The sequence below is a fragment of the Mastomys coucha genome, unplaced genomic scaffold (assembly GCF_008632895.1).
Source record: "Mastomys coucha isolate ucsf_1 unplaced genomic scaffold, UCSF_Mcou_1 pScaffold5, whole genome shotgun sequence".
Lineage (NCBI taxonomy): Eukaryota > Metazoa > Chordata > Mammalia > Rodentia > Muridae > Mastomys > Mastomys coucha.
In genome coordinates this window covers 60,396,166-60,420,290 of record NW_022196911.1, presented here as the reverse complement: position 1 = coordinate 60,420,290, position 24,125 = coordinate 60,396,166, and the positions used below count along the sequence as shown (strand labels likewise).

The 24,125-nt window shown below is 43.2% G+C and overlaps 1 protein-coding gene across 6 annotated transcripts in view; it reads left to right on the top strand.

The window, feature by feature from the left end:
• The window catches only part of Myocd (myocardin), a 104,028-nt gene extending 82,535 nt beyond the window's left edge, over nucleotides 1-21,493 (top strand). For all 6 annotated transcript variants that reach the window (XM_031353687.1, XM_031353686.1, XM_031353682.1 and 3 more), the window contains 7 exons: nucleotides 2,437-2,717; nucleotides 3,464-3,617; nucleotides 10,596-11,492; nucleotides 13,624-13,767; nucleotides 14,759-14,887; nucleotides 17,255-17,312; nucleotides 19,178-21,493. In XM_031353687.1, coding sequence (XP_031209547.1) covers nucleotides 2,437-2,717; nucleotides 3,464-3,617; nucleotides 10,596-11,492; nucleotides 13,624-13,767; nucleotides 14,759-14,887; nucleotides 17,255-17,312; nucleotides 19,178-19,749 — 2,235 coding nt within the window. In that variant the 3' untranslated portion in view covers nucleotides 19,750-21,493. The remainder of the gene's footprint in view (nucleotides 1-2,436; nucleotides 2,718-3,463; nucleotides 3,618-10,595; nucleotides 11,493-13,623; nucleotides 13,768-14,758; nucleotides 14,888-17,254; nucleotides 17,313-19,177) is intronic.
• Nucleotides 21,494-24,125: the final 2,632 nt, after the last annotated feature.

Below are 24,125 nucleotides of genomic sequence, written 5' to 3'. Positions count from 1 at the left end.
CAGACAGACAGACAGACAGATAGACAGAGATTGGGAATATTTAAGAAGATTGGGAGCTGTGAAAAGGGGAGAGTGTAGAGTGTTTGCTTGGTGGCAAGGATTTCATTTGGGAGCAGTGGGGATCTTATGGGACTGGATAGAAGTTGATGTTCATGCAAAAGTTGTGAGTGTACAAAAATGTTCCTTGCATTTTACATCAATAACAAAAGAGGCTCTCCTGCCCAGACAGGGAATGGAGGTTAGATTCCATTGTCCCTCACTTACTCAGTAGTGATGTTACCATTGTCCTGCACCCTCAACCTACTGAGTAAGGAGGGCATAAAAACTTCCTAAGATGGATTCAGCTTTGAAAGTGAGCTGAAGTCAGACAGCAAGACTGTGGCAGGTGGCAGCAAGCTGAAGGAGGTTGCATAGGTGGTTAGGAGACCTGGATACTGTGATGAAGAACTATCTCCTGTAATTTGCTAAAGGTATGTCTGTGTGTCTGTGTGTCTGTGTGTGTGTGTGTGTGAGAGAGAGAGAGAGAGAGAGAGAGAGACAGAGACAGAGACAGAGACAGACAGACAGACAGACAGACAGAGACAGACAGAGACAGAGTCAGACAGACAGACAGATATGTGTACAAATTTGAATCAGTGCTACATTCAGAAGTCTTGGAATTTCTAGCCATAGGCTAGAAACCCCCTTCCTTTTTCTAGTTGATGAGTCCCACAGCCTGAGACTTGAATGCCACAGTGGATCTATCCTTGGTCCCTTAGGAAAATGCATGTGTGCATCTTCTATGTCCTGTGAGTTGTAAAGAGAAAAAAAAAACATGCAAAAGGAGAACAAGTATCTCCTGTGCTCACAAAAAGAGTAAAGCCGTACAGATGTGTTATGTCAATAACATTTGTTACGCACCATCTTCTGGAATGTTCCTGGTGCCCATGCTAAGGCAATATAGGGGAACAAGAGCATCTTCAGCCCCTTGAGTCGGCAACAACCCTTACCCATCAACACAAGCCTGGGGGAGAGGAGGCCTGAGCAACAGCTAAGCTGGGAGGAGCCTCTCACCAGACTCTGCAGAAACTCACCCAAGACAGAAGGCCAATCGATTAATGAGTAGAGTGAAATAAAGCCACCATGCTCACAGAAAGACTCCCAGTCATGATTCATTAGTCTCATAGAGGAAGGCTCAAAAAAACAAAAGCGCCTGCAGCTTACAAGGTGCCTGAGTCAGTAAAGAAGGAATGTTTGTTGGAGGTCACACTCAAACGTGCTTCTTGCAGTTGAAGTCTGGAGGCAGCCCCTGGAGACTGTGCCTGCCAGCTATTCAGGAGCGCCCTCTACTGTACAATGATGGTACTACTCTTTCTTTCCAACTTGACAACCCGTGCTCTTCCTTTTGAACCACCTTCAATAAAATCTGGTTTGGGTGTTTTTACTACTCCATGATAAGAGACTTATTGCTTCTTAATATATGAGGGCCTTTGATTCCAAGGGGATGTTATGTATAGAATTGTTCCTCAAAATGACCCTTGCTACTTTTATGATCTTAAAAACTTCCCCCTCTCCTCCCTCCCCCTCTCCCCCTCTCACCCTCTCCCTTCCCCACTCTCTCTCTGCGTAAGTATACTACAGCACATGTATGCATACCACAGCATGTGTGTGGGAGCTGGAAGACAACTAGTGAAAGTCGGCACTTCACTCAAAGCTTGTCAGCAAGCGCTCTTACCTCCTAGGCATGCTCCTATGATGACCTTTTTATGATCTTTATACTGAACACTAAGAGGCTAACTAAATAATATTTTCTTCATCTTATATGGGATGAAACGTATATGTAGTAAATTTCTACTTATATTAATATTCAAACATTTCTCTTGAGTCCTAAAGTTGTAACCTCACTCCTCTCTCTGGGTGCAGATGATAGTGTAGGGTGAGTGACTCCAGGGAAGGGTGTGGTGGGTGGGTAGCCCTCCCCATAGTAAAGAATCAGTATTCCAGAGGGTGTGGCTTCCTGCCAGGTATGGGCATTTTTCAAAGTGAAGAAAGGCAAGTCTACAGGTGCATTTCAGTTTGAGAACCCCATTCTGGGTCTGCAGACACAACATTGTTAATTTCATCCAAGTGCACGCGGTGAGCAAGTCCACTTAGCATATGTTTAACTTGAAGTTACATACACTCTCGTGAGTGATCCCCACACCAGAGTGCTAAGCTATCTATAGGTTTTACATAAGCTACTGAAACTTACGCTTCCATTGAATGCTACTCCAGGAAAGCTCCAAGAGCCCAGTAAGGTGTAAGGTGCCCGTGTGTCATGAGGGTGGTGATCTGTCAGGTCTGTTCATCTGATACATGAACACTGTTGGGAACTATGTGCCATGCCCTACTGCAGTCCCATAATTTGGGGGGGGGGAACCTTCTGCAACACAGACCATGTCTCCCTTCTCTTTGCAGTCCAAGTCTTTGGGCGATAGTAAGAACCGCCACAAAAAGCCCAAAGACCCCAAACCAAAAGTGAAGAAGCTCAAATACCACCAGTACATCCCCCCAGACCAGAAGGCAGAGAAGTCCCCCCCACCCATGGACTCTGCCTATGCCCGGCTGCTTCAGCAACAGCAGCTATTCCTGCAGCTACAGATCCTCAGCCAGCAGCAGCAGCAGCAGCAGCAACAGCAGCAACAACAGCAGCAGCAGCGGCAGTTCAGCTACCCTGGGATGCACCAAACACACCTCAAGTGAGTGCCTCGAGCTGGGGTGGGGGCTTCTGGACAGAGGTAGAGGATGATGTCTCTGTCTAAGGCCTGGCGGGTTAGATGCTTGGGACCAGTGTGTCCTGTATGACATCATGTCCTTCTGTGATTTGTTTGCCTTATGACTCCCTCTAGAAACCATGCGTACATTGTCAGGCCCATGGGGCTGGAAGGAAGCAAATAAATCAAGGTTCTTTAGAGGAAAGGGAAACTCTTGGTGTTTCCAAACTAAATTATGGAATGTCTAAGAATGCAGAATTGACTCTGCTGGCAGTTTGAGGTCACTGCTAAAGAGCTACATGACAGCTTTTGAAACTGGCCCCTGAGCCTGTACCAGGTCCTATTCGTATTCTACATGGTCAACATCCTCACCCATGCAGTTAACACAAGGATTGTTTCTCTTGTCTTCAGCTACGCTCAATCATAGCTAAAGCTGAGCATGAACAAGATCCCTATGTCATGCTCAGATCTCTTCAGAATAGTGCTTCAGCTAAGTCATAGGTGAACCTTCATGATGCCCTATGTCCCAGTCTCCATCATGCCTTTTAGTGTCCTGGGAATGAAGTTGGGAATTTTCTGCATGCGCTGTCTAGTTCACGTTATTGATTTCCCTCACCCATCCTCTTCTACTGATTTGTTACCTCACTGACCCCTGTAGGCAATTACTCTGTGACTTGTCCCAAGCTCCGCCCACACATTGTATCCTATTGTAAGCGTCTTTTGTTTTTCAGAGAACCAAACGAACAGATGGCCAGAAATCCGAATTCTTCCTCAACACCACTGAGCAATACCCCTCTGTCCCCTGTCAAAAACAGCATTTCTGGACAAACTGGTGTCTCTTCTCTCAAACCAGGCCCCCTTCCACCAAACCTGGATGATCTCAAGGTATATAATTTGACCTGATTTCTTGAGTAATACATAGAAAAGGTAGAAGGTGTGAGAAAGACCCATGGGTGTTACACAATTTATAGGGCAATGACCAAATTCAAACCTTCAGGTCCTGCCTCAGCCTCCCCAGACTGTTAGAGAGATCTGCTCTTTTTCTGCCGCACCTGACATTTCTCATTTAGCATAAATGAGTTACTAAGAAACAATCAGAATAGAGCTTAGCAACTCTAAGAGGTGTGCAACTTATAAAGCTTCCAGAATGTTCTAAAGGAATGGTCAATTTCATGATGAATCTTTGGCAATCTCTGGTGAAACGGGAAAACAGAAACCATGAGGGTTGCTCTTCACCTAGCTCAGAACAATCCGTATAGCTGCTGTGGCTACATTTCTTCAAAACGTTTTTAAGTTTTAAAATTGCCTTTTCATTACAAAGTGCTGAGTGTGCCAATGGAAGCCGTGTGTGGTTTGGGTTCTCTTATCCAAATGTTAAATGAGTATCTTGCTCCTCCCTGAATAAATGTTAGCCACCTTCTGTCCATAATACAATTTAAAACAATTTCCTCTTACGTTCCCAAATCTGGGGACCTGTCCTGATATGACAGCTTATTGGATGGAACATGCATGCCAGCAATTCATTACAGATCACAGAGCACAGGGATCTATATTCACTCAAATGACCCTGGGTTTCTAATTGTACCTGGTATATTTCAAAGCACTCCTCAAGATTGACATGTCTCCTGTCCGGTATCCATATGGAGACAGAGCAGGAGAGATACAGTCTCGGCAGTGTAGGAACCTTGTCCACACACTCATCAGATTGCCAGGGATGACACTTGTATATCTGGATTCCACACTACCTACTGCTCTCCAAAATTATCTTGTTACCTTTTTTTTTTTTAATTAGATATTTTCTTTATTTACATGTCACCTTTTTTCCTTTAAAATCCTGCATCCTTAATGATCCTCATAGACTTCACTGAGCCAATCCTGGCCATTTCTCCATTATCAGTCTTCATTATTACCCCCATTTCCATCCCCAATCCTTAATTTTATTTTTGTGGGGTAGAGAATAGCAGTTAGTCTAAATCGAAGAACTTCCCAATGGCTGCTAAGAGCAAATAAGATAATTCTGACATCAGAATTTCTTCTACAGGTCACACTAGGCTTGTTTTTGTCTGGCATCTACACATCTACACAAAGATGCCAAATTCATAACAATTCCCTATGGAGTCATGAGGTCAGCCCCTCCATTCCCCAAGTCATAAATCCACAGATATAAAAGATGCCATCTTATCTTGAAAATATTATACTAAGTGAAATAAGCCAGCTGCAACGGCTCAAATACCTGATGAATTGTTTTAGCTCACACTTGAATAGGCATGGAGCCAAAGTACAAGTTATCAGGACCATCCCAGAAGAACCATAGGAAGGACTTGTTTAATGGCTGGAAAGCCCCAGAGAAAACATAGTCTAGAACTTCTGGTGCTATGAAGCAGAGGAGAGTTCCCAAGGTGGTTCCCTCTGTGTGCCCAAGACCAGAATCATTGGTTGGTGGCAATCACATAATTAGGACAGGTCAAGAACACGGTGGCCTTAGTGACAGTAGCTAGCATTTTTTTAACTAGCCAGTCAATGTATATTCCTATCTGCTAAGGTCAATCTTATCAAGCAAGTTTTTAAAAATTAAAAATTAAAAGCCAGAGTCTTGAAGAGGTTCAATGGCAAGCAAGTTAGTCAATTTATAAATGATAAGTGGGGCTCCAGTTTAAGTAGCAAAGGCTTTGCCATTACTGTGAAAGATGAGATGAAAAAGGAAGGCTGAAGGGAGGAAGCTTGACTGGATGAGACTTCTCACTTGGTGTGTGAGAAGACATGTCCCTGAATCCTGGGAAAGTTATACCAAGGGCAGAATTGCAGGGTTGAAGAAGGATCAGAGACAGACTCATGCAGGTTGGGAATGCTGAATAGCAACCAAGTGCAATCCTAGCCCATTTCTAGGATACGAAACACATTAACCTCACTCAGATCAGCTGTGCTGCAGGGCATGGGGTCAAGAACTAGAATCCTTGGCAAATCGAGCAAAGCTGACACTAGGAAAGTGAATGAGATCACGAGAGAGAAAGACAAATGAGTGGGAAGGAAAGAAGTGGGAGGAGGAGAGACAGAGAATAAAGGAACCCTCTGAGGAAGGATGGAATGGGGGATTTACGTAGGTGATCCTCCTTTGAGATGATCGGGAAGGTAATACAGTATAGTTGGTGGTTCTCTAGTAAGTGTTTCACAGTGTGAAGGAAAGAACACTGAGAGGAGCTGGGGTTCTCCTTACAGAGATATCAGGATTGGAGAGATAGCCCTGCAGATAAAGTGCTTGCCATAGAAGCATGAGGACCCGAGGTTGATTCCCAGGACCACCAACAACCCAAGCACCAGGGAGGCAGAACACAGAGGTCTCTCTGTTCTCTCTGTGCTCTCTGGCCAGCAAGTCTAACTCAGTTGTGTGATCTTCAGGACAATGACAAACCCTGTCTCAGAGAGAGAGAAGGAGAAAGGGAGACAGCTAGCCAGTCAGCCAGCCAGCCAAGAAAAGAACCTGAGGTTGACGCTGGCTTAAACACACACACACACAGAGAGAGAGAGAGAGAGAGAGAGAGAGAGAGAGAGAGAGAGAGAGAGAGAGAGAGAGGAGAGAGAGGGAGAGGGAGAGAGAGAGACAGAGAGAGACAGAGAGAGAGGGAGAGAGAGAGGGAGAGGGAGAGGGAGAGGGAGAGAGAGAGGGAGAGAGAGAGAGAGATAGACAGACAGACAGACAGAGACAGAGACAGAGAGACAGACACAGACAGAGAGACAGAGAGACAGACAGAGACAGAGACAGAGAGACAGACACAGACAGAGAGACAGAGAGACAGAGAGATTAGTGGTTTTTCATAGAACATTGACTTTTAAAATCCTATTTCTAAATGAATTCAATGTGAGGGAGAGTAGAGAAGGAACTAGGAGTTCTGAAAACTGGGGGAAATATTTGATGAAAATTAAGAAACTGTCCATTCTAAGGTGAGGTAGATAGTGCTATTGTTTATGTGTTTAAGAGCTCCTTTCTTTTGGAGGTAGATACAAAGCTATGCACCAATTAAATCATATAATTGGCCTTGAAACAATTTAAGAGTATTAGAAAAGAAAGGAAGATTGGCATCAGTTGACAATTATTGATTGTCTGATGATATATGAGTTCTTTGTGTTTTTCTATCTCCTTTTGAGTATGTTAGAATTCTTCCATAATAAATGATCTTAAAGTTAGCAATAATTAGACCACCAGTGAGTGTAGAGAGGTACACACAAGCCTTCAGCTCAAGCAAGACCACATGGCCAAATGATCTGACATTTTGAGGGAATTGAACTCAACAAGTATTCATTTTATTTTAGACTGTGATCTGCATTATTTAATAATGTAGCCTAAATTATTCGGTGCGAGAACAGATTCTAAAAATAAGCATAGAACTCATTAATTTTAAGTAACTCAAAATTAAAACAATAATGAGTTGCTATCTTGCACTTTTTCAAACCAGGAAATTTGAAAGAAAAAAAAAAAATGACCAGCAAGACTCTAAAGGAAAGCAGCGCGCTGGCTGCCAGCTAGAGTGGCTGCAGCGCTTCCTCAGAGTTCCTCCAGGTCGGAAAGTGACATTTTTAAGTTGAAACATGATCACGGATAGCAATGTAAATGGCGTTTTAATAGACAAGAGCCAGAGAAAACATGACGTTATGCTTCTTCCAGCCTGAACTGCATGTGAACACATTTTGCTTGACAACGACTACTTTTAAATAATTATGCTGCCCATAAATTTCTGACATGCCTTCCTTAACACACCATGAATATTTTCCATAACTTTTAATATTCAATAAAAGTTACATTTTTAATAACAGCAAATCACCCTATCATCTAGCTAGCATTCCACTCCTGGACATGGAACTTGCTGCCAGATGTTTTGCTATTCAGGATAGGATATCAGTGCCCTCTGTACATACATATATTATCTTCCCTGGTTATTTCTCTCAGATAACTACACATCCATTAAGTTTCTGGTTTAAAATACATTTTTTTTTTTAAGCCAGGCTTGGTGGCTCTGGCCTTTAGTCCCAGCACACAGGAGGCAGAAGTAGGCAGACCTAAGTGAGTTGAAGGCCAGCTTGGTCTAAAAACTGAGTTCCAGGACAGCCAGAGCTACACAGAGAAGTGCTGTCTCAAAGAACAAAACAAAACAAAACAAACAAACAAAAAAACACACACACCACCAGGAAACACCAAAAACCCCCACCGCATTGATATTCTTTAAAGATCTTGAAGGATATGGCCAGATTTTTCTCTCCAGAACAGTCTGCTATAGACTGTTAAAGCAGCTCCACTCAAAAGGGACCCTGCCCACGTGTGTCCCAGTGCACGTTAAAAGGCAGCTCCCCCAGCTCAGTGGTGTGAGAAGAGAGAAAGTGCACATCTCACAGACATTGTTGGGCTGCTGTTTGCAGAGATGTACCTTAAACAGAAGACAGCTAAGTCCCTCAGTTCACTGATTGTAAGTTTATCTCACTGCCGCTTTGCTCACACACAAACTCTCTGACCTGTTGACCTGTTATCAGGTGAATCAAAATATACCTTTTAATTTCATCACTCCTTACAATACTAATGGTCCTGCGGATGTATTATGGGACTTTTAAAAACTGTGTTTTGTTTATAAAGAGCTGCATCAGATGCCTTACTCATTTTTATATCCTGTCTCAGCTTTTTGTTGTTGTTGTTGTTGTTCTTGTTAATTTTTGTTTGTTTTTGTTTGTTTTATATGTATGAGTGTTTTACCCTAATGCCTATTTGTGTACTGTGTGCATGCTAGGTATGCACAGAGGTCAGAAGAGAGTGTCAGATTCCCCTGAAACTGGAGTTATAGGTGGTTTTGAACTGCCACGCAGGTGCGGAGAATCTAACCTGGGTCCTCTGCAAAAGCAATACATGCTCTAACATGCCGAGCCACTCTTCCAGCCCCACCCCCTTTTTATAATGATAGACACACTTGATGTGTTCTCATTTTGGCAACTTATTTTATGCTATCATGGATTTCTTTGCAAGAATTGCTATTAGAATTTGCATTTTTTTTGGTTTGCTTTTCTATTTTGGTTTAAATTTTAGTTGTGGATAATTTCATGGTTACTTCATTTGCTTTTTATGTTCAAAAGCTCTGTCCCTATAGAAAGTTTTCCCTATGTATTCTTCTGTTTTATGGAGTCATGGGACTGTAGGTGTTTAATATGTTTCCTACCTTAATCATAGAAGTGATGTGTCTACGTGGACTATTTAGGAAATTCAATAAATAATGCACTAGCTAGCATTCTAGCATATAGTCACTAGACATTTTTATAAGCAAGCCTAAGTTTAAATGTGTTCATGCATTATTTAATTTCTTTAAAATACTATCATTTCAACTGTCCTTTCAGTTAACAATAAACTATACATAATTATTCTTCTCAAAACATCAACAAACTTTCATAGCTTTAATTTTAGTGGATCTTTGTCACCTCATCATTTGCAGTAATTTTTTTTATCTAACCAGTTCCTATGCTTGTATGTATTTCATAGTTTACAACTTGTAGACATTTTTAAAATGTGGCAATTAATTAACTACATGTGTACCAGTATAATAACAATGACCTTATATTGCACAACCATTTTTCAGACACTATTCCAAGTGCTTTTATAAATTCATGTATGCCCTTGCAAAAATGTATAAGGCAGGGATTAATATCTCATTTCAAAGAGAGAGCACAGAGGATCAAGAAGCTAAGACCAAGAATGGTCTGATTTTTATCACCAGGTGCTTTCTTCAATATGTAATTTCTACCCACCCTGTCATGAAAATTAATGGACCCAACATATACCCACCATACAACATGGTGAAGTATGTCTGTAATCCCAACCCTGAGAAGGTGGGGCCAGAGGACTGAGAGTCAGAGGCCAGCCAAACACAATGAAGACAAAACCCAAACCCCAGAAACAGAAGAGTTAGAGAGTAACTCAAGAGTAGTCAACTGGTCTACCATGGACCCTAGGTTCCATCTTCTGAGCAGATATACATTTGCATATACGTGTGCATAATTTTCCCCATGCCCCCCTCCCTCATATAAAGTCTTGTTCTCAAAGTCTGGTCCAAGACCAGTGGCATAAATGTCTCCCTGGAATTGGTATAAATGGAAGATCCTGGTCCCCATCCCAGACCTACTGAAGCCAAACTCCAGAAAGGTTCACAATCTGTGTTTTCTATCAAGCCCTTCAGTGAGCAGGTATATGTTGAGATTTTGGGGTGAGCATGAGGTAGAAGAAGCCAGAATGCCTGGTAATTGTTTTGGGTTACTTTTAGGCTTGTGTGTCTAGACCCAGGAAGACATGAAGTAAGCTGAGGTAGGGTTGGAGAGCTGTGGGTCAGGTGACTTGATTGGTAGGTTAAGAAATGTATTCCCTTGACAAAGGCCCCAAGTATGTGCATTCCCTTGACGATGGCTCCAAGTGTGTTTATTTTTTGTGTACAGTGTTGTGAATTATATACATTGCCTACATGTCATATTTTAACTAATTTCTGACTCCTGGACTAGTGATAGCTGTCCTTTTTTCTGTTGGACAGCAGGGATGGCCTCTGGAAATAGGCTCATTGGCTCGTTCCACAAGTTAGGTGTTCTCCCTGTGTTTTTGAATTCATGATATTTTCACTTTATGATGGACTTATGAGGTGATAAAGGTTTTTTTTTTTTTTAAAGAGTTGTTAAAATTGTGTAAAATTGGTTTAAATCTGAGGCAGGAGAGAAATTACATAGAAATATTAAAAGAGAAGTAGATGAATATGTTAAGTTCCATGTGTGTGTCTCAAAGCTCCCTTAATAACAAATATAAACACACTGTCACAAGACACTGCACTAATGGACCCCTCATTCCTGTAGGTGTCAGAGTTAAGACAACAGCTTCGAATCCGGGGCTTGCCAGTGTCAGGCACCAAGACGGCGCTGGTGGACCGGCTTCGACCCTTCCAGGATTGTGCTGGCAACCCTGTGCCCAACTTTGGGGACATCACAACTGTCACCTTTCCTGTCACGCCCAACACTTTGCCCAGTTATCAGTCCTCCCCATCAGGCTTCTACCACTTTGGCAGCACAAGCTCCAGCCCACCCATCTCCCCCGCCTCATCTGACTTGTCCGCTGCAGGATCCCTGCCAGACACCTTCACCGATGCCTCACCTGGCTTCGGCCTGCATGCATCTCCGGTGCCCGCATGCACGGATGAGAGTCTGCTCAGCAGCCTGAATGGGGGCTCGGGCCCCTCTGAGCCTGACGGGCTAGACTCTGAGAAGGACAAAATGCTGGTGGAGAAGCAGAAGGTGATCAATCAGCTCACCTGGAAGCTGCGGCAAGAGCAGCGGCAAGTAGAAGAGCTGAGAATGCAACTTCAGAAGCAGAAGAGCGGCTGCAGCGATCAGAAGCCACTGCCCTTCTTGGCCACCGCCATCAAGCAGGAAGATGTCTCTAGCTGTCCCTTCGCAGCCCAGCAGGCATCTGGGAATGGACAGGGCCACAGCTCTGACAGTCCCCCTCCGGCCTGTGAGACTGCTCAGATGCTGCCTCACTGTGTGGAGTCCTCAGGTCAAACCCATGTACTCTCATCCACGTTTCTCAGCCCCCAGTGCTCCCCTCAGCACTCACCCCTGGGGGCCCTGAAGAGCCCGCAGCACATCAGCCTGCCCCCATCGCCCAACAACCATTACTTCCTGGCCTCCTCCTCTGGGGCTCAGAGAGAGAACCATGGGGTCTCTTCACCCAGCAGCAGCCAAGGGTGCGCACAGGTAAGCACCTAGGACCTCACCCAGCAGCGTCTCTTTCAGGAGGCAGGGGATTCATTCCCACCGCTAAACAGCTGGGTATGGCTTCGAGAGGCTAGGCAGCACCTCACGGACTCTACCGACCTTGAGCCTTCACTGCCAGCCTTTGCATCACCAATTGGCAAACTTACTCTATAAAAGGCTTGGAAGGCAAATGTCTGGAAATCAGAGTTTCTGTGCCAGATTCCTCAGCTTTACTCTTGTAGCATAGAGTTCACAACAATGTGTAACTTTCCAATGTAAACCTTATCTATCAGGCCCCAAGCAATGTTCTGCTAGTATTTGGCCTACTAATTAATATCAACTCGTGTCATAGCCCAAGTCATTCTATCAAGAGAGCCAAATGGAAATTAGACGTGGGTAATACTACCCTGGAATTTCAGCATTCTGGAAGCTTGAGGCGGGATTGCTATGAATTTGAGACTACTTAAGCTGTATCCTAGCATCATGTTTGGGGGTGGGGGGGAGACAGACTGTGTGTAAGAAAGTGCTTATCATTCTCTTACATTCTTCTCAAATGTTTTTTAAGACCTACTGTGTGCCGCACTCCAGCCATTCTATACTCCTAGGGGAGAACAGGTGGGAAGTGTCGAGGAAATAGATGGTTCACCTTGTAGGTGAAAGTAGAGAGGAACTGGTTTGTGTGAGAGAGCTGGAAGCTTCCGGTCTCCACTAAAGGGCTCAGGAATGTTGAAGTGAAACCTTGAGAGAGGTAAAGTAGGAAACGTTGTTAGTATCTGGGGTGGAGGCAAGGATGATGCATCAGTGAAGGTCCTAGGGTCAGAACAAGTAGAGTACAGAAGGATCTGAATAAAAAGCAGTGCGTGGCTGAGACAGAATAAGAGAAGAGCTTCAGAAGACAAGTGAAAAAAAAAAAAACAGGTCAAAGGCTACACCTCACATGATCAGCTAAGACTCACAAAACTAGTGGGTTATAGAAAGTGTATATATAGATGACTACTTGAAGAAGAAAGCCACATTGTCAAAGACTGTAAAATCTAAGAGAACCCACATTGAGGATGTGCCAAGTATCAAGTACTAAGAGTTATTATGAACAGGAGCCATCTTGTTCATAGTCAGAGCAATCCTACGGCTCCAGTTTAGTGTTGTTCTTTGCCGTTGAGAAAAATGAGACCCAAGAAGACTGAACTTGCTGCCTAGAACCCCAGGATTAGTTGACTTTAAAGTTCCTAATAAAATGTTTTTACCCTATGGGGTGTGAAGCCTGACTACAGGTAATGAGAACACACTTTCACAAACCTACCTGAACAACACATTCGCACCAGTGGTACCCACTCCTGTGAGGACATACTGGGAGGAATGGGGACTAAAATAGCTATCAACACCATTCATAAACATCTATTGCATTCATGGTGTCCTAGGCAACAAAGGTAAAAATAGCCCTTGGGACATGGCTTGGGCCATGATTTTCCATTTTGAGGATATCAGTGCTGTTGGGGAAGAAGATGATGCAATAATTTGTTGTTTACAAAGACTCTATAGGACAGTAGCAATTTCATGAAGAACAAATAACATGACTGATATACATCATGAAATCGCACAGCATAGAATATATGGGTAGGAGACAGATTGATGGACAGAGCTAATAAAGTCCTAGAAGGCTTTGTGAACAGCTTGCACTTCACAAGTGGCATGAAAAAGAAGAAGGCTATGTCAAGACTTTACTAGTAGACTTGTCTTTTGTCCATGAAGCTGAGAAGTCTTAGGAATCTAAATAGAAAACAGGCATTCCCTGTGAACAAAGATAAGTAGGCAGACTGTAGAAGGCATGGTTACAGGAGGACAATTTGCATTCTTAGAATGAGGTAATGCCTGTAAGCATAGAGGGCCTTGAACACTTACACAGGTGACATGTGTAGAGTCTATGCTGTGGATAAGTGAGAGCTAGTGGACGTTTGTAACCCACAGGTGATACATGCAAAACAACATTTTAGATACAGTCATCTGCTAATAGAATTCAGGAAACTGTAAATATCAGAAAACTGGGAGCAAAGACAGAGGTCAGAAGTGTCAGCTAAAGCCACATTCAAGTATGCTGCTGGCTCTTTAATTTGTCACATGTTCCTTCCTACAGAACTCAGGGGCACACGAAGGCCATCCTCCTAGCTTCTCACCCTCATCTTCCAGCCTCCATCAGCCTTTCTCTGGCACCCAAGCAGACAGCAGTCATAGTACTGGGCTCAACCCTTGTCCCAAAAGCCCGGTTATTCATCCAAAGGTCGGTACCAGAGAAGTTGACAATAAACCAGTTTCTGTGAGGGTATAGACTGAAATGCGGGCTGGGTTGGAGACAGAGGTGGGTACATGATAGGTTTGTGTAAAGAAATAAGAATCTGGGGTCTAGAGCTGAGTCTCTGCAGAAGATATAAGAAACGGTACTCATAACCTGGCGAAAGGATTAATGTGAGGAGTCAGGATGTGGGGGAGTTCCCAGATCAAAGACAGTGACAGGCAAAAGGTGGACAAGTCATAACAGACATGTCCCTAAAGTCAGTAAAGGGGTAGAAGCTCTTACAGGCTAGGCACCCACAGAGGACCACCCTCACAGTAACTGTGCAAAAATGATCCAGTTTGGAATGAATGGACCCAAGAAATGAACTAGTCTAAAATGTCTGTGTTGGACCCACCTTGTCAGAAGATTGAGAACATCTTTGTATTGGACTGAGTTCATGGACTTCCTTCCTCATCTAGGAGGAAAGGATGTATCTGCTAGGTATGGAAATACACACCTCCAATCCCAGCACCCAGAAGGCAGAGGCAGAGGCAGGTAGGTCCCTGAGAGGCTTTAAGGCAAGTCTGGTCTATAGAGTGAGTTCTAAGATAGCCAGGATTACACAGTGACACCCTATCTCAGATAAAATAAAATAAAAGTTTAAAGAAGAGAAAGAAAGGAAGAAAGAAAGAAAGAAAGAAAGAAAGAAAGAAAGAAAGGAAGGAAGGAAGAAAGAAAGGAAGAAAGAGAGACAACAGAAAAGAAGAGAGTGCATGTTAGAAAAGAAAATAAATCTTTGAGTTCCATGCTAAGATTCCATGAACAGTGGCATGAACTGGTATTAACCTATTAGTGTTGTATGTTATCTTCTCATCTCTGGCTCACATTATTAGTCCTTGGCATTTGTCTTAACAAAGCATGTGGTTTCTAGAACACAAGCATTGTCCCTTAGGGCCTATGGATTGAATGTTGTTCTCTGAATTGTATCCACTTGCAGATGACTGGTTTACAATCTTCTGACAAGGTGGGTCCAACGTTTTCAATTCCATCTCCAACTTTTTCTAAGTCAAGTTCAACAGCTTCAGAGATAACCCAGCCCCCATCCTATGAAGATGCAGTGAAGCAGGTAACCACATGGTTCGTTCTATCTGGTTCAATAAATGGACTCAGTGGAAAGAACTCCATAGTATTGAGCACTGTCTGTTTTGTAGATTTTGATATCAAGTGGGCTGGGTGCCTCCCCAATAGAGATAGCTAAGTAGATCCGTATGAGTGCTGTATGTGTGTACAAATACTTCCAAGTTAGGATGGTTGTGGTAATGACTTTTCTACTTTATGGTATTTATTATAAAATGGTGTACATTCAGTCCAAATTGCATTTTGAACTTGGGCTTTATTGTGAGATCATACTGCATGGGACAGTGTTGTGCGTGTTGGCCAGGCACAGTGTACCACAATTCCTAGTTGATGGACCAATCTCAAGAGAAGTAGGTAGGATATAGCAGTGGGCTATATGTGTATTAGTTTAGATGTCTTTATCTGGCCATAACTCCATGGTAAACTGAGGAACTCTTGGAACAGCTGAGCAATATAGGGAGAACAGGCAAAGCACACATCCACAAGACCTGGCCTTAGTGCCAACTTTTGTCACCTGCCACTGTTCCTAAGTTTGAGTATACACTCAACTTCTCCTCAAGAAAAGCGTGAAGGTATTGACTCTGTAAGGATTTTGGATAATATATTACTTACCTCATTCTCTGGGCATGATAGGTGCTCAACTATGAGAGCAATTCTCAATACTATATGTTCTCAACTCCTTAGCTTTAAAACTCAATGACCTTGGCACAGTGTTGATGGCTGTTGAATCCTGAGTAGTAGATTCAAGGAGGTCCATTGACTCCAACACTTACAATTGTGCTTGAAAAGCTCCAGAATTTAAAAAGTAAGAAACGGAAAAACATGAGTGCTTTTATATAGTCAGCCCTCTGTGTATGCATCCTACCAGCTATGGCTTACACACATTAGAGAAGTAAGTCCTGAAAGTTTCCACAAGCAAGCCTTGAACTTGCTGCATGCCCAAAGTGGTGTGGAACTCATCCAGATGAAAGGACTTTCTGTCTTGTCTTGAATCTGCTTCTGATCATTTCACAGATCTTCTGTCTCTCCAGCATGTGCATTAGAGCATCAAGAGTCAAGTCTCACATACTATGTTAGGCATCTGTATTGAGCATACATCCCTTCTTCTTGTCCCTGGTCCCCAAGCCACACAAGACAGTAGCTATTTCATTTACATTGTATTAGGTATCAAGCTCCAGAAATAACATGCAAGGCTAGCGTGCAGGTTTCATGCAATTACTAAGTCATTTTATAGAATAGACAAGCACTTGAAGATTTTTGGAACCCAAAGGTGAGGGCTTCTGGACATAAACTCCTAAGGATACTGAAAGATGAGTAGTTCAAGAAGTTTGAGCTTATATATGACATCGAATAACCTTAGCTGTGTACCCAACTCAGAAAAGAGCATCTGTGTCAGGCACTGCCTCATATCTGGTCTCCTGAAATCAAAACCAAGGCAGTAAGGTCTCCCTTGCTCTAAAAAGAAGTCATTCCAAGTAGGCTTTCTCATTTCAGAAAAGCTCAGGAGATGTATGACCATGCTTGACAGTTCAGATGAGTAGAGGCAAGGGCAGACTCATAGATTTTGCAAGAGGAACCAAGAATATTGAAGCTCACTTCCTGGGCCACATCCATAGCAGTCAAACAGAGGTAGACACAAGTTGCTTCCAAAGTGAGAAAGGGTTCTATGGTGTGTATTGAAATGTGTGGTCCTAGAATGGTAACTTCCCAGACAACTGACCTGGAACACGAACTGAGGATCACTGTTCTGTTCCTCTCTTCTCATTCTCCATTGATGGGTTGGATTATCTAGCTCAGTGGATTATCTGTGTACAATTTAATCAAACACATATGGGGTTAACACAGATCAAAGTCCGTTAGCTGGTCTAACTAATTTCATAGCAATATTATCCACTTCAGCTGGAAGTAGAAACATACCAAGCATCCAACAGGTAAATGAAAATCTAAATGTAAATTCACACACTTGAGCACCATTCTGTTGAAGACCAAGAGGAACAAAATTTCATAGAGGCAGGAAGGAGAATAGCAACTGCTGGTGTCGGCAAAAGAGTATTGAAGGGTCGTGTTTAGTGAGTGTAGAGTTTTTGGTTCTCGGATTAAAAGATCTCTATGGATACAGAGTGTTGATGATTGCATTAACAGGTGAATTATACTTTAAAAAACTAAGCTTACAACTTCCATGTTATGCTCAATTTTACTCTGCTGTGTTGAGTCCTTAAGCAAGCCTAATTCTGTTTCTAGGGCCCTAAGCAAGTGTTTTAAATCTTTAAGCAAGCAGTGCTGTTTCTAGTGTCTCCACACAGAAGTAACCATTGCCTTTTAAACTCTCTGCTTTCTTTTGGCTAATTTGCAATAGCAAATGACTCGGAGCCAGCAGATGGATGAACTCCTGGACGTCCTCATTGAAAGTGGAGGTAAGAAGCTGCCTTGCCCATTGTCTGTCAGGCCCCTTCACACTTATGCATACTCTAGAACATGGGCTTTTATGACCAAGGTCAGGGGCACACTGAGTCAGGTACACCAGGTGGTCTGCTAGTAGTGTCAGTTCCTCTGGGCTTCAGGTGTGCTTTGTTAGCAAAGAAGAGAAGCACAATGGATGCTTCCTCAACACCTTTATCCTGAGGATGATCCGCATATTTCCTTTCAACTTATCCCTGTCTTCGTAAGTGTGTTCTGTTGCTACATCATCTTTTCCTGCTGCTCTAATCCCACAAAAAGAAAAGGAAACAAACAAGAAGATATTGTGCCTGCTACTAAAACTCAATCAGCCATCTCCCACTGGATGCTCTAGTTATGCTTAAATATTCCTCAACTTGGCAATAAAAGCAACCAGTGTGTTCTTTAATCCAATCATTTATTTATTTAAGAAACGTTACAGACTGTGCCTAAGATATGAATCAGAGGGAGCATGTGTGAAGGTCAAATGAGAACATGGGGATGAACCCTTAATCAACAGCATTTGAAGTTTAACAGACAGCAGTAAAGGTCTCATAGATGGAATGGCAGGCATCATGTTAAGCTCAGTTCTTTGCCAGATAATTCCTCATTTCTCTGGAATGTAGTCTATTCAGTGAGACCAAGGGAACTGGAGTTTCTCACCTTAACATGAAGGAGGATGAAAGGGATGGGTACAGGTGGAAGTGTGATGAAAGATGATGGTTCATACCTGATGCTCCTCCTTTGTACTGAAGAACGTGGCAAAGATGCATAATAGTGAAGACACAGAAGGGACTGTGGAGGAGTTTAGGAAAGAATAACCATGAGTTAGTCATGAGGGAGTTGAGTTTTCTAGAGAAGCTCAAGTTTGTAAGGTAGAATTAAATGCAATTAGAGCAATTACATGCAATTGGGGCAGGCTAAGATAAAGTAGATGGAACCTTATCAGGGTGGAGAGAGTTGCTAATCTAGAAGGGAAGGGCAAAGGATAGAAATAACTGCAACATCAGATCAGAGAATACGATCCAGAGACAGAAGGAAGTGATATGGGATGTACTGAGATGCAATGGTCAATCAACAGCCAGTGGGTGAGATGCCTAAGAATACCTTAGAAATAATTGCCCTGGAAATACTCCATACATGAGCTCGAGAGGGGAAAGACAAAAGACAGAGAGTCAGATATTCTTCTTAAGATAGAGAGCTCTTGGAAGGATGTGCTATGCAAAGACAAAGCTCATGGTATACCACAGAGCAGAGATGCTAGCATCATTGGAGGAGATGGGAAGGACAAGGACTGAGAAGCCAGCATGAGTAGTGTGTGATTTTTAAGGATGTTATGGTCTTAAAGAAATAAGAAACACTGACTTGGCCAAATGGCTGTGAGCTGGGGGGTTGTTTTGAGCAGCAGCAGAAGTGTGATCAGCAGGCCTAAAGTAGGGGCTAGGCTGTCCTAAAAATCACTAAGGAGTGGTGAGAAGGGAGTATCAATAGGAAAATAGTTGTGGGATGATGCTCATCCTTCATTTGATGCTCAACAGAGAGCATGCCAGAGATACAAGGTCCTCCAGTGACAGCTAGTGGTAGGGAATGGAGAGAAGAAACCAGCTGAAAAGAGTTTGAAAATAACAAAGTAGATGTTTTAAGGCACGAGGTATTTTGGGAAACCTTAGGAAAGAGGAAATGGAGAGACAGAGCAGGTAGGGGCAAGTCCTGGGTTTAGTGCTGAGCAGAAAAGCATGACCATCGTCTTTGCTTTCCTTAGAGCAATTCATTTATTCCAAAGACTCATCATGTATGGTCGGTTTGAGGTGACTTCACAATTCACACTGTGCTTTGCCAACAGAAATGCCAGCTGACGCCAGGGAAGATCATTCATGTCTTCAAAAAATTCCAAAGATCCCTGGGTCCTCCTGCAGCCCAACCACCATCCCCTCCAAGCCCTCGGCTTCCTTTGAGCGGGCATCTTCAGGAGGCCAGATTGCCTTTGATCACTATGCCACTGACAGTGATGAACACCTGGAAGTCTTATTGAATTCTCACAGCCCCATAGGAAAGGTGAGCGATGTTACCCTCCTCAAAATCGGAAGTGAGGAGCCTCCTTTTGACGGCATCATGGATGGCTTCCCAGGGAAGGCTGCGGAAGATCTCTTCAGTGCTCATGAGCTCTTGCCTGGGACCCTCTCCCCGATGCATACACAGTTGTCACCTCCTTCGGTGGACAGCAGTGGTCTGCAGCTGAGCTTCACAGAATCTCCTTGGGAAACAATGGAATGGCTGGACCTCACTCCACCTAGTTCCACGCCAGGCTTCAGCAACCTCACCTCCAATGGGCCCAGCATTTTCAACATCGATTTTCTGGATGTCACGGATCTCAATTTGAATTCTCCCATGGATCTCCACTTACAGCAGTGGTAAACACCTGAAGTACAAGTGCTATGAGGAGCTCATAGCACTTGTACTCCCATGGGGGAAAGTACACAACCAGAAGTGTTTGATCCAAAAGATGAAGGGAGGAAAAATGGGGAAGAAAAAAAAAAAAAGCAGCAATGGAGGTTTCTGTGACAACCAACCAGAACCAACAGGAGTCAGCTATTAAAATATGTCTAATGTCATATCCACTAGCATTTGATAACTGTTAATAACTTCAATGATGCATTCAGAAATGTGCTTTGTCAGAATAAGAATGCCAAAAATGTTTTTCAATGCCTTATCTCCTACCAGCATTTCTTTTTTAGCCCATGGTTTGTCGCAGACATTACGGGGGACATAAGTTCACACTACAGTTGGTCTCAGGCATTATTGGGCCATAGGCTGACACTAAGTAGCTTTTGTTATGAATTTACTAAATTTTCTGCGGGAGGAGAACAGAGCCTCTGCTTGGGGTGCAGGTCCCTCAAATGTTCTGGAAGCCATCCTGTGCTTGAGGCGGCCTCCCTCCCATGTGTGTCCATCTTCTGCCTTTCAGGGGAGCAGGGCCTGTTTCAGCCAATCAAGTCCTTAAGACAGAATAATCAGAATGGTCAGAGGGAGAGACCAATCAATTCCCAGGAAAGCGAAAGCAATTCAGTGTCCCTCAACCCCTAAATGGTCCCACTGGACTGGTGATCACTGGCGACAACTAACTAGCTTTGTCCAGAGAATCCACCCAGAACACGGTGCTCTTTAGTCAGTAGTCCAGTTTTCTCTGCCACCTCTATGTGCATCAGCAATGCATAGCGGGTGAGAACCTGAATCACAGAACCATCATGTCATAGCTGGAGACTCCTGAGGCTCTCAAATGCTACTACCTCTAGTTCCAAAGACTAGAGATAGATGATTAGAAAGGCAACTGGAGGCCCAGGGAGCCATACTGGGGCAAGTTAGAATTAGAGAATAGTGTCATTTAACATTCCAGGAAAGAAATAACCATGGATTGCGATTACAGGAGTAACACCTAGGGCCAACTTCTTTTTCTTCTTCTTTATTTTTCTTTCTTTTTGTGGACAGAAGGAATTCACCTCAGTTTATCTTCCTTTCAGTACTTTTCTTTCAAGATATCAATCCTTTATGACTCTTTTGCTTTTGATTCTCTGTGTCTCTGTGTCTCTGTGTCTCTGTGTCTCTGTGTCTGTCTCTGTCTCTCTCTGTCTCTCTCTCTCTCTCTCTCTCTTTCTGTCTCTCGGAAAAGAGAGTTTTCAGTTCTAACAAGCTACTGTACTCCTATTAAAGCCATGTTTTTAGAACATTAAAAGTCCAAATTCTCTTGCCAAACTTATTCTTCACATGTACATTGACTGCAAACAGAATTCACAAGAATTTCCTTAGGAAGAAACTGGGGACATGGCCCATTGGACACAAAGCTTTTTTTCTTTCTTTTTTTTTTTTAATTCTTGTTTGTTTTATGGACAATCTTTGGTTTGCGTTGCTCTGGAGAAATTGGAAATAATTACAGAGTGAAGATAAGTCAGGATGCCATGTATAGTAGAGAATGTTTCAGTCAGTTTTCCAAATGAGAGCACAATTGTACATTGTAAACAACAGGAGAGTGAAGGACCATAGTCTTGAGGAGTTCTCCTTGTTGCCCTATGTTTGGTTGGGGCACTGGGTACTGAGGAAGACAACACAGATTGCCCAAGCCTCTCAGAGGCTCGCTGTGGCGCCAATTCAAGTATTACAATGTTGCATGCTGTAGAAAGTAGCTGTTGCTGTTGTTTTTTGTTTTGTTTTGTTTTAATTTAAGTCACCAAGGCACTGTTTTATTCTGTAAAAAAAAAAAGTTCACTGTGCACTTATAGAGAAAATAATCAACAATGTTGTGAATTTTTGAGTTGTCTTTTTTTTTTTTTTTTTTTTTTTTGATAACCGAAGATTTAGAAATCATTCCATTGTCAACTTGTAAAAAAAAAAAAAAAAAACAACTGTTTGAACACTGCGTGTTTTTGGTGACTGCTACTCTGGAAGCCACCAGATCTTTTTGTAGGGAAGAAAACACAGATGTGCCCACACGTGTAGTTCTATACATGTGAGTATGGAATATGTGTATACACACATACACATTGGTATACAAATGTGCGTGTGCCCGCATATCTGAAAGGTGGCATTCAGAGGGCCTCTGACCCTCAGTCCGCTGTGAATGATGTGTGGCCTTTTTCACCATGAGTTGCTGATTGATCAACCAGACCCTATGTTGCCTCTCTGTATATGACTAAGGACTCCAACCCAATGCTCATAGCCACTTGCTGCAAGTGAACAAGCTCCTCCTGGCAATGAGGATGGATTTGAAAGGACAAAGCCCAGCAGTGAATTCAGACATGATGGGACAGAGTGACTTCGCCGATAGTGGCTGCTGAGGCTAGTGCCTTCTCTTACAGAAGAGTCTAAAGGGAGCATGAACTTTGTTCTGACATTCCTTGATCCGCATTGTGCTTGAAAGGATCTGCGTGATACACTTCTCCTTGTGCTTGTACGCGATCAGAACCACAGATCCAGAGGCAAAGCTTAGCATGAAGATGAAGCTGGGGGAGGAACCTTATTGCCTGCCACATTCCAAACACTGGTTTGACCTCCGATGCTGATATTTCATTTGAGTCTGGATGAAGCTTCCTGCTCTGTATATTTTTTTAGGCTCCGGCTGAACCATGTATGTTATCCCCTTCTTGCTTCTTTGGAAAACAAATCCACACAGTGTCCTCCTGCCTCTGAGACCCTCATCTGAATGCTAATAATTTTCTCTTTGGGAATCCCTGTCTTGGCAATTGGTTAGACAGCTCTGTATTTTTAGCTAGACTGTGGGGAACTTTTTAAAATAGTATTCAAACTGATACATACACTTCATGCTAGACGAAAGGGAAGACGGCTCTGGTCTGCTAGTGCAAACCAATACAGCTAGAATGGGTCCCTGGATACTTGGCTTCAGTCTGTGCCTACAATCTCCCCCAGCCATGTGTATGAACCCTGCCTTCACGGCACAGGTAGCAGACTGGAGACAACCGTGAGAAGATTGATGTAGACAGATCAAATATGTTTCTTCAGCTTTCTCCTAGTGCAGTTTTTAAGTTCTTTTAATAATCAGTCATGTCCTCTTGTGGTGACAATTCGAGCTAAGAGGTGTGCAGAAATGGTCACCCTTGGGTTTAGCAGTGTTCCTAGAGCCTCAAGTGACCACATAGTTAGGAGGTCTGTAATATCCCCGTAGTAAGCTCAGTCTTGGCAGCTGTTCCTACTGTAGCTACAGGACAACAGGTCCTTCTAGATCTAAAAGAGTCCAAATATTCCCCATACAAGTTCTTCCAGTAAACTAGGGTTCAGTAGTTATGCCTGTGCTATAACAGTGTTATCAAGACAATGGGGTTAGGGGGAAAAGGTGAAGGAGAAAGGAGGAGAAGGAGGAAAAGGAGGAAGGGAAGAGGAGGGAGTAAGAAGATGGGAGGAGAGGAGAAGGAAGGGACAGAGGAAGGAAAGAAGGGAGGGAGGGGAAGAGGGAGGAAAGAAAAGAGCAAGAGAAGGAGAAAGGGAGGAGGCAGGGAAGCAAAGGAAGGAGAAAAGAAAACCATAGCCCAGCTTCTTGACCCATGAATCTCTTGGTTCACCTATGATGTCATAGTATAAAAAGTGAAATACAAGCGTGGAAGACAGCAGTCGTTCCCTCTGTAAACAGGAACATCAACACCTCCTCTATCTGGAGATTCCGAGTCTAAAGACCTGCAGCCTGTGCCTTTCGCAAACGTTAGCTGGGGGCAAAAAATGAATAAAATCTACCCCAAGCTTTTAAAACCGTTCTTCTCAAAGTTATTTATTTTATGTTCAATCTGCTTTCCTAGAGCTGGTAAGGCTGAAAACCCCCACATGACCTGTACTATCCCGGGGGTGGCCACTTGCTGCCACAGAGCACACAGACCTTCAGGGGTTCATTCAGCACGGCTGTTGACCATCTGAGGGATCGCAGCTCCTCTAAGCAAGAATGCTGAGACCCTCTGAGACTTTCCCTGCCCTTCGCACTCAAATCCAATCTTAGCAGTGATGAAGGGATCTTGATTTTTTCCAGAAACACGAGTTTTTGGGTTTGCTTTTAAAAAAAATTTTCATGAAAAGCTATCAGCACACAAGCTTTTCTCTTTTCCCCGGGTCACAGGGCAATAGTTGATCTGCCTCTCATTCATTCACTAACATCTAAGGGAGGTTTGGGGCTGTTTTACCAGATAGAGAAACCCTTTGGCAATAAGAAAAGTTGTAAAAGGAACATTTTTTTGTGTGTGCCTGATTCCAAGTCACTGTAGTAAGTTATCTGGACAAAAGGAACAGAAGTGAAGTGG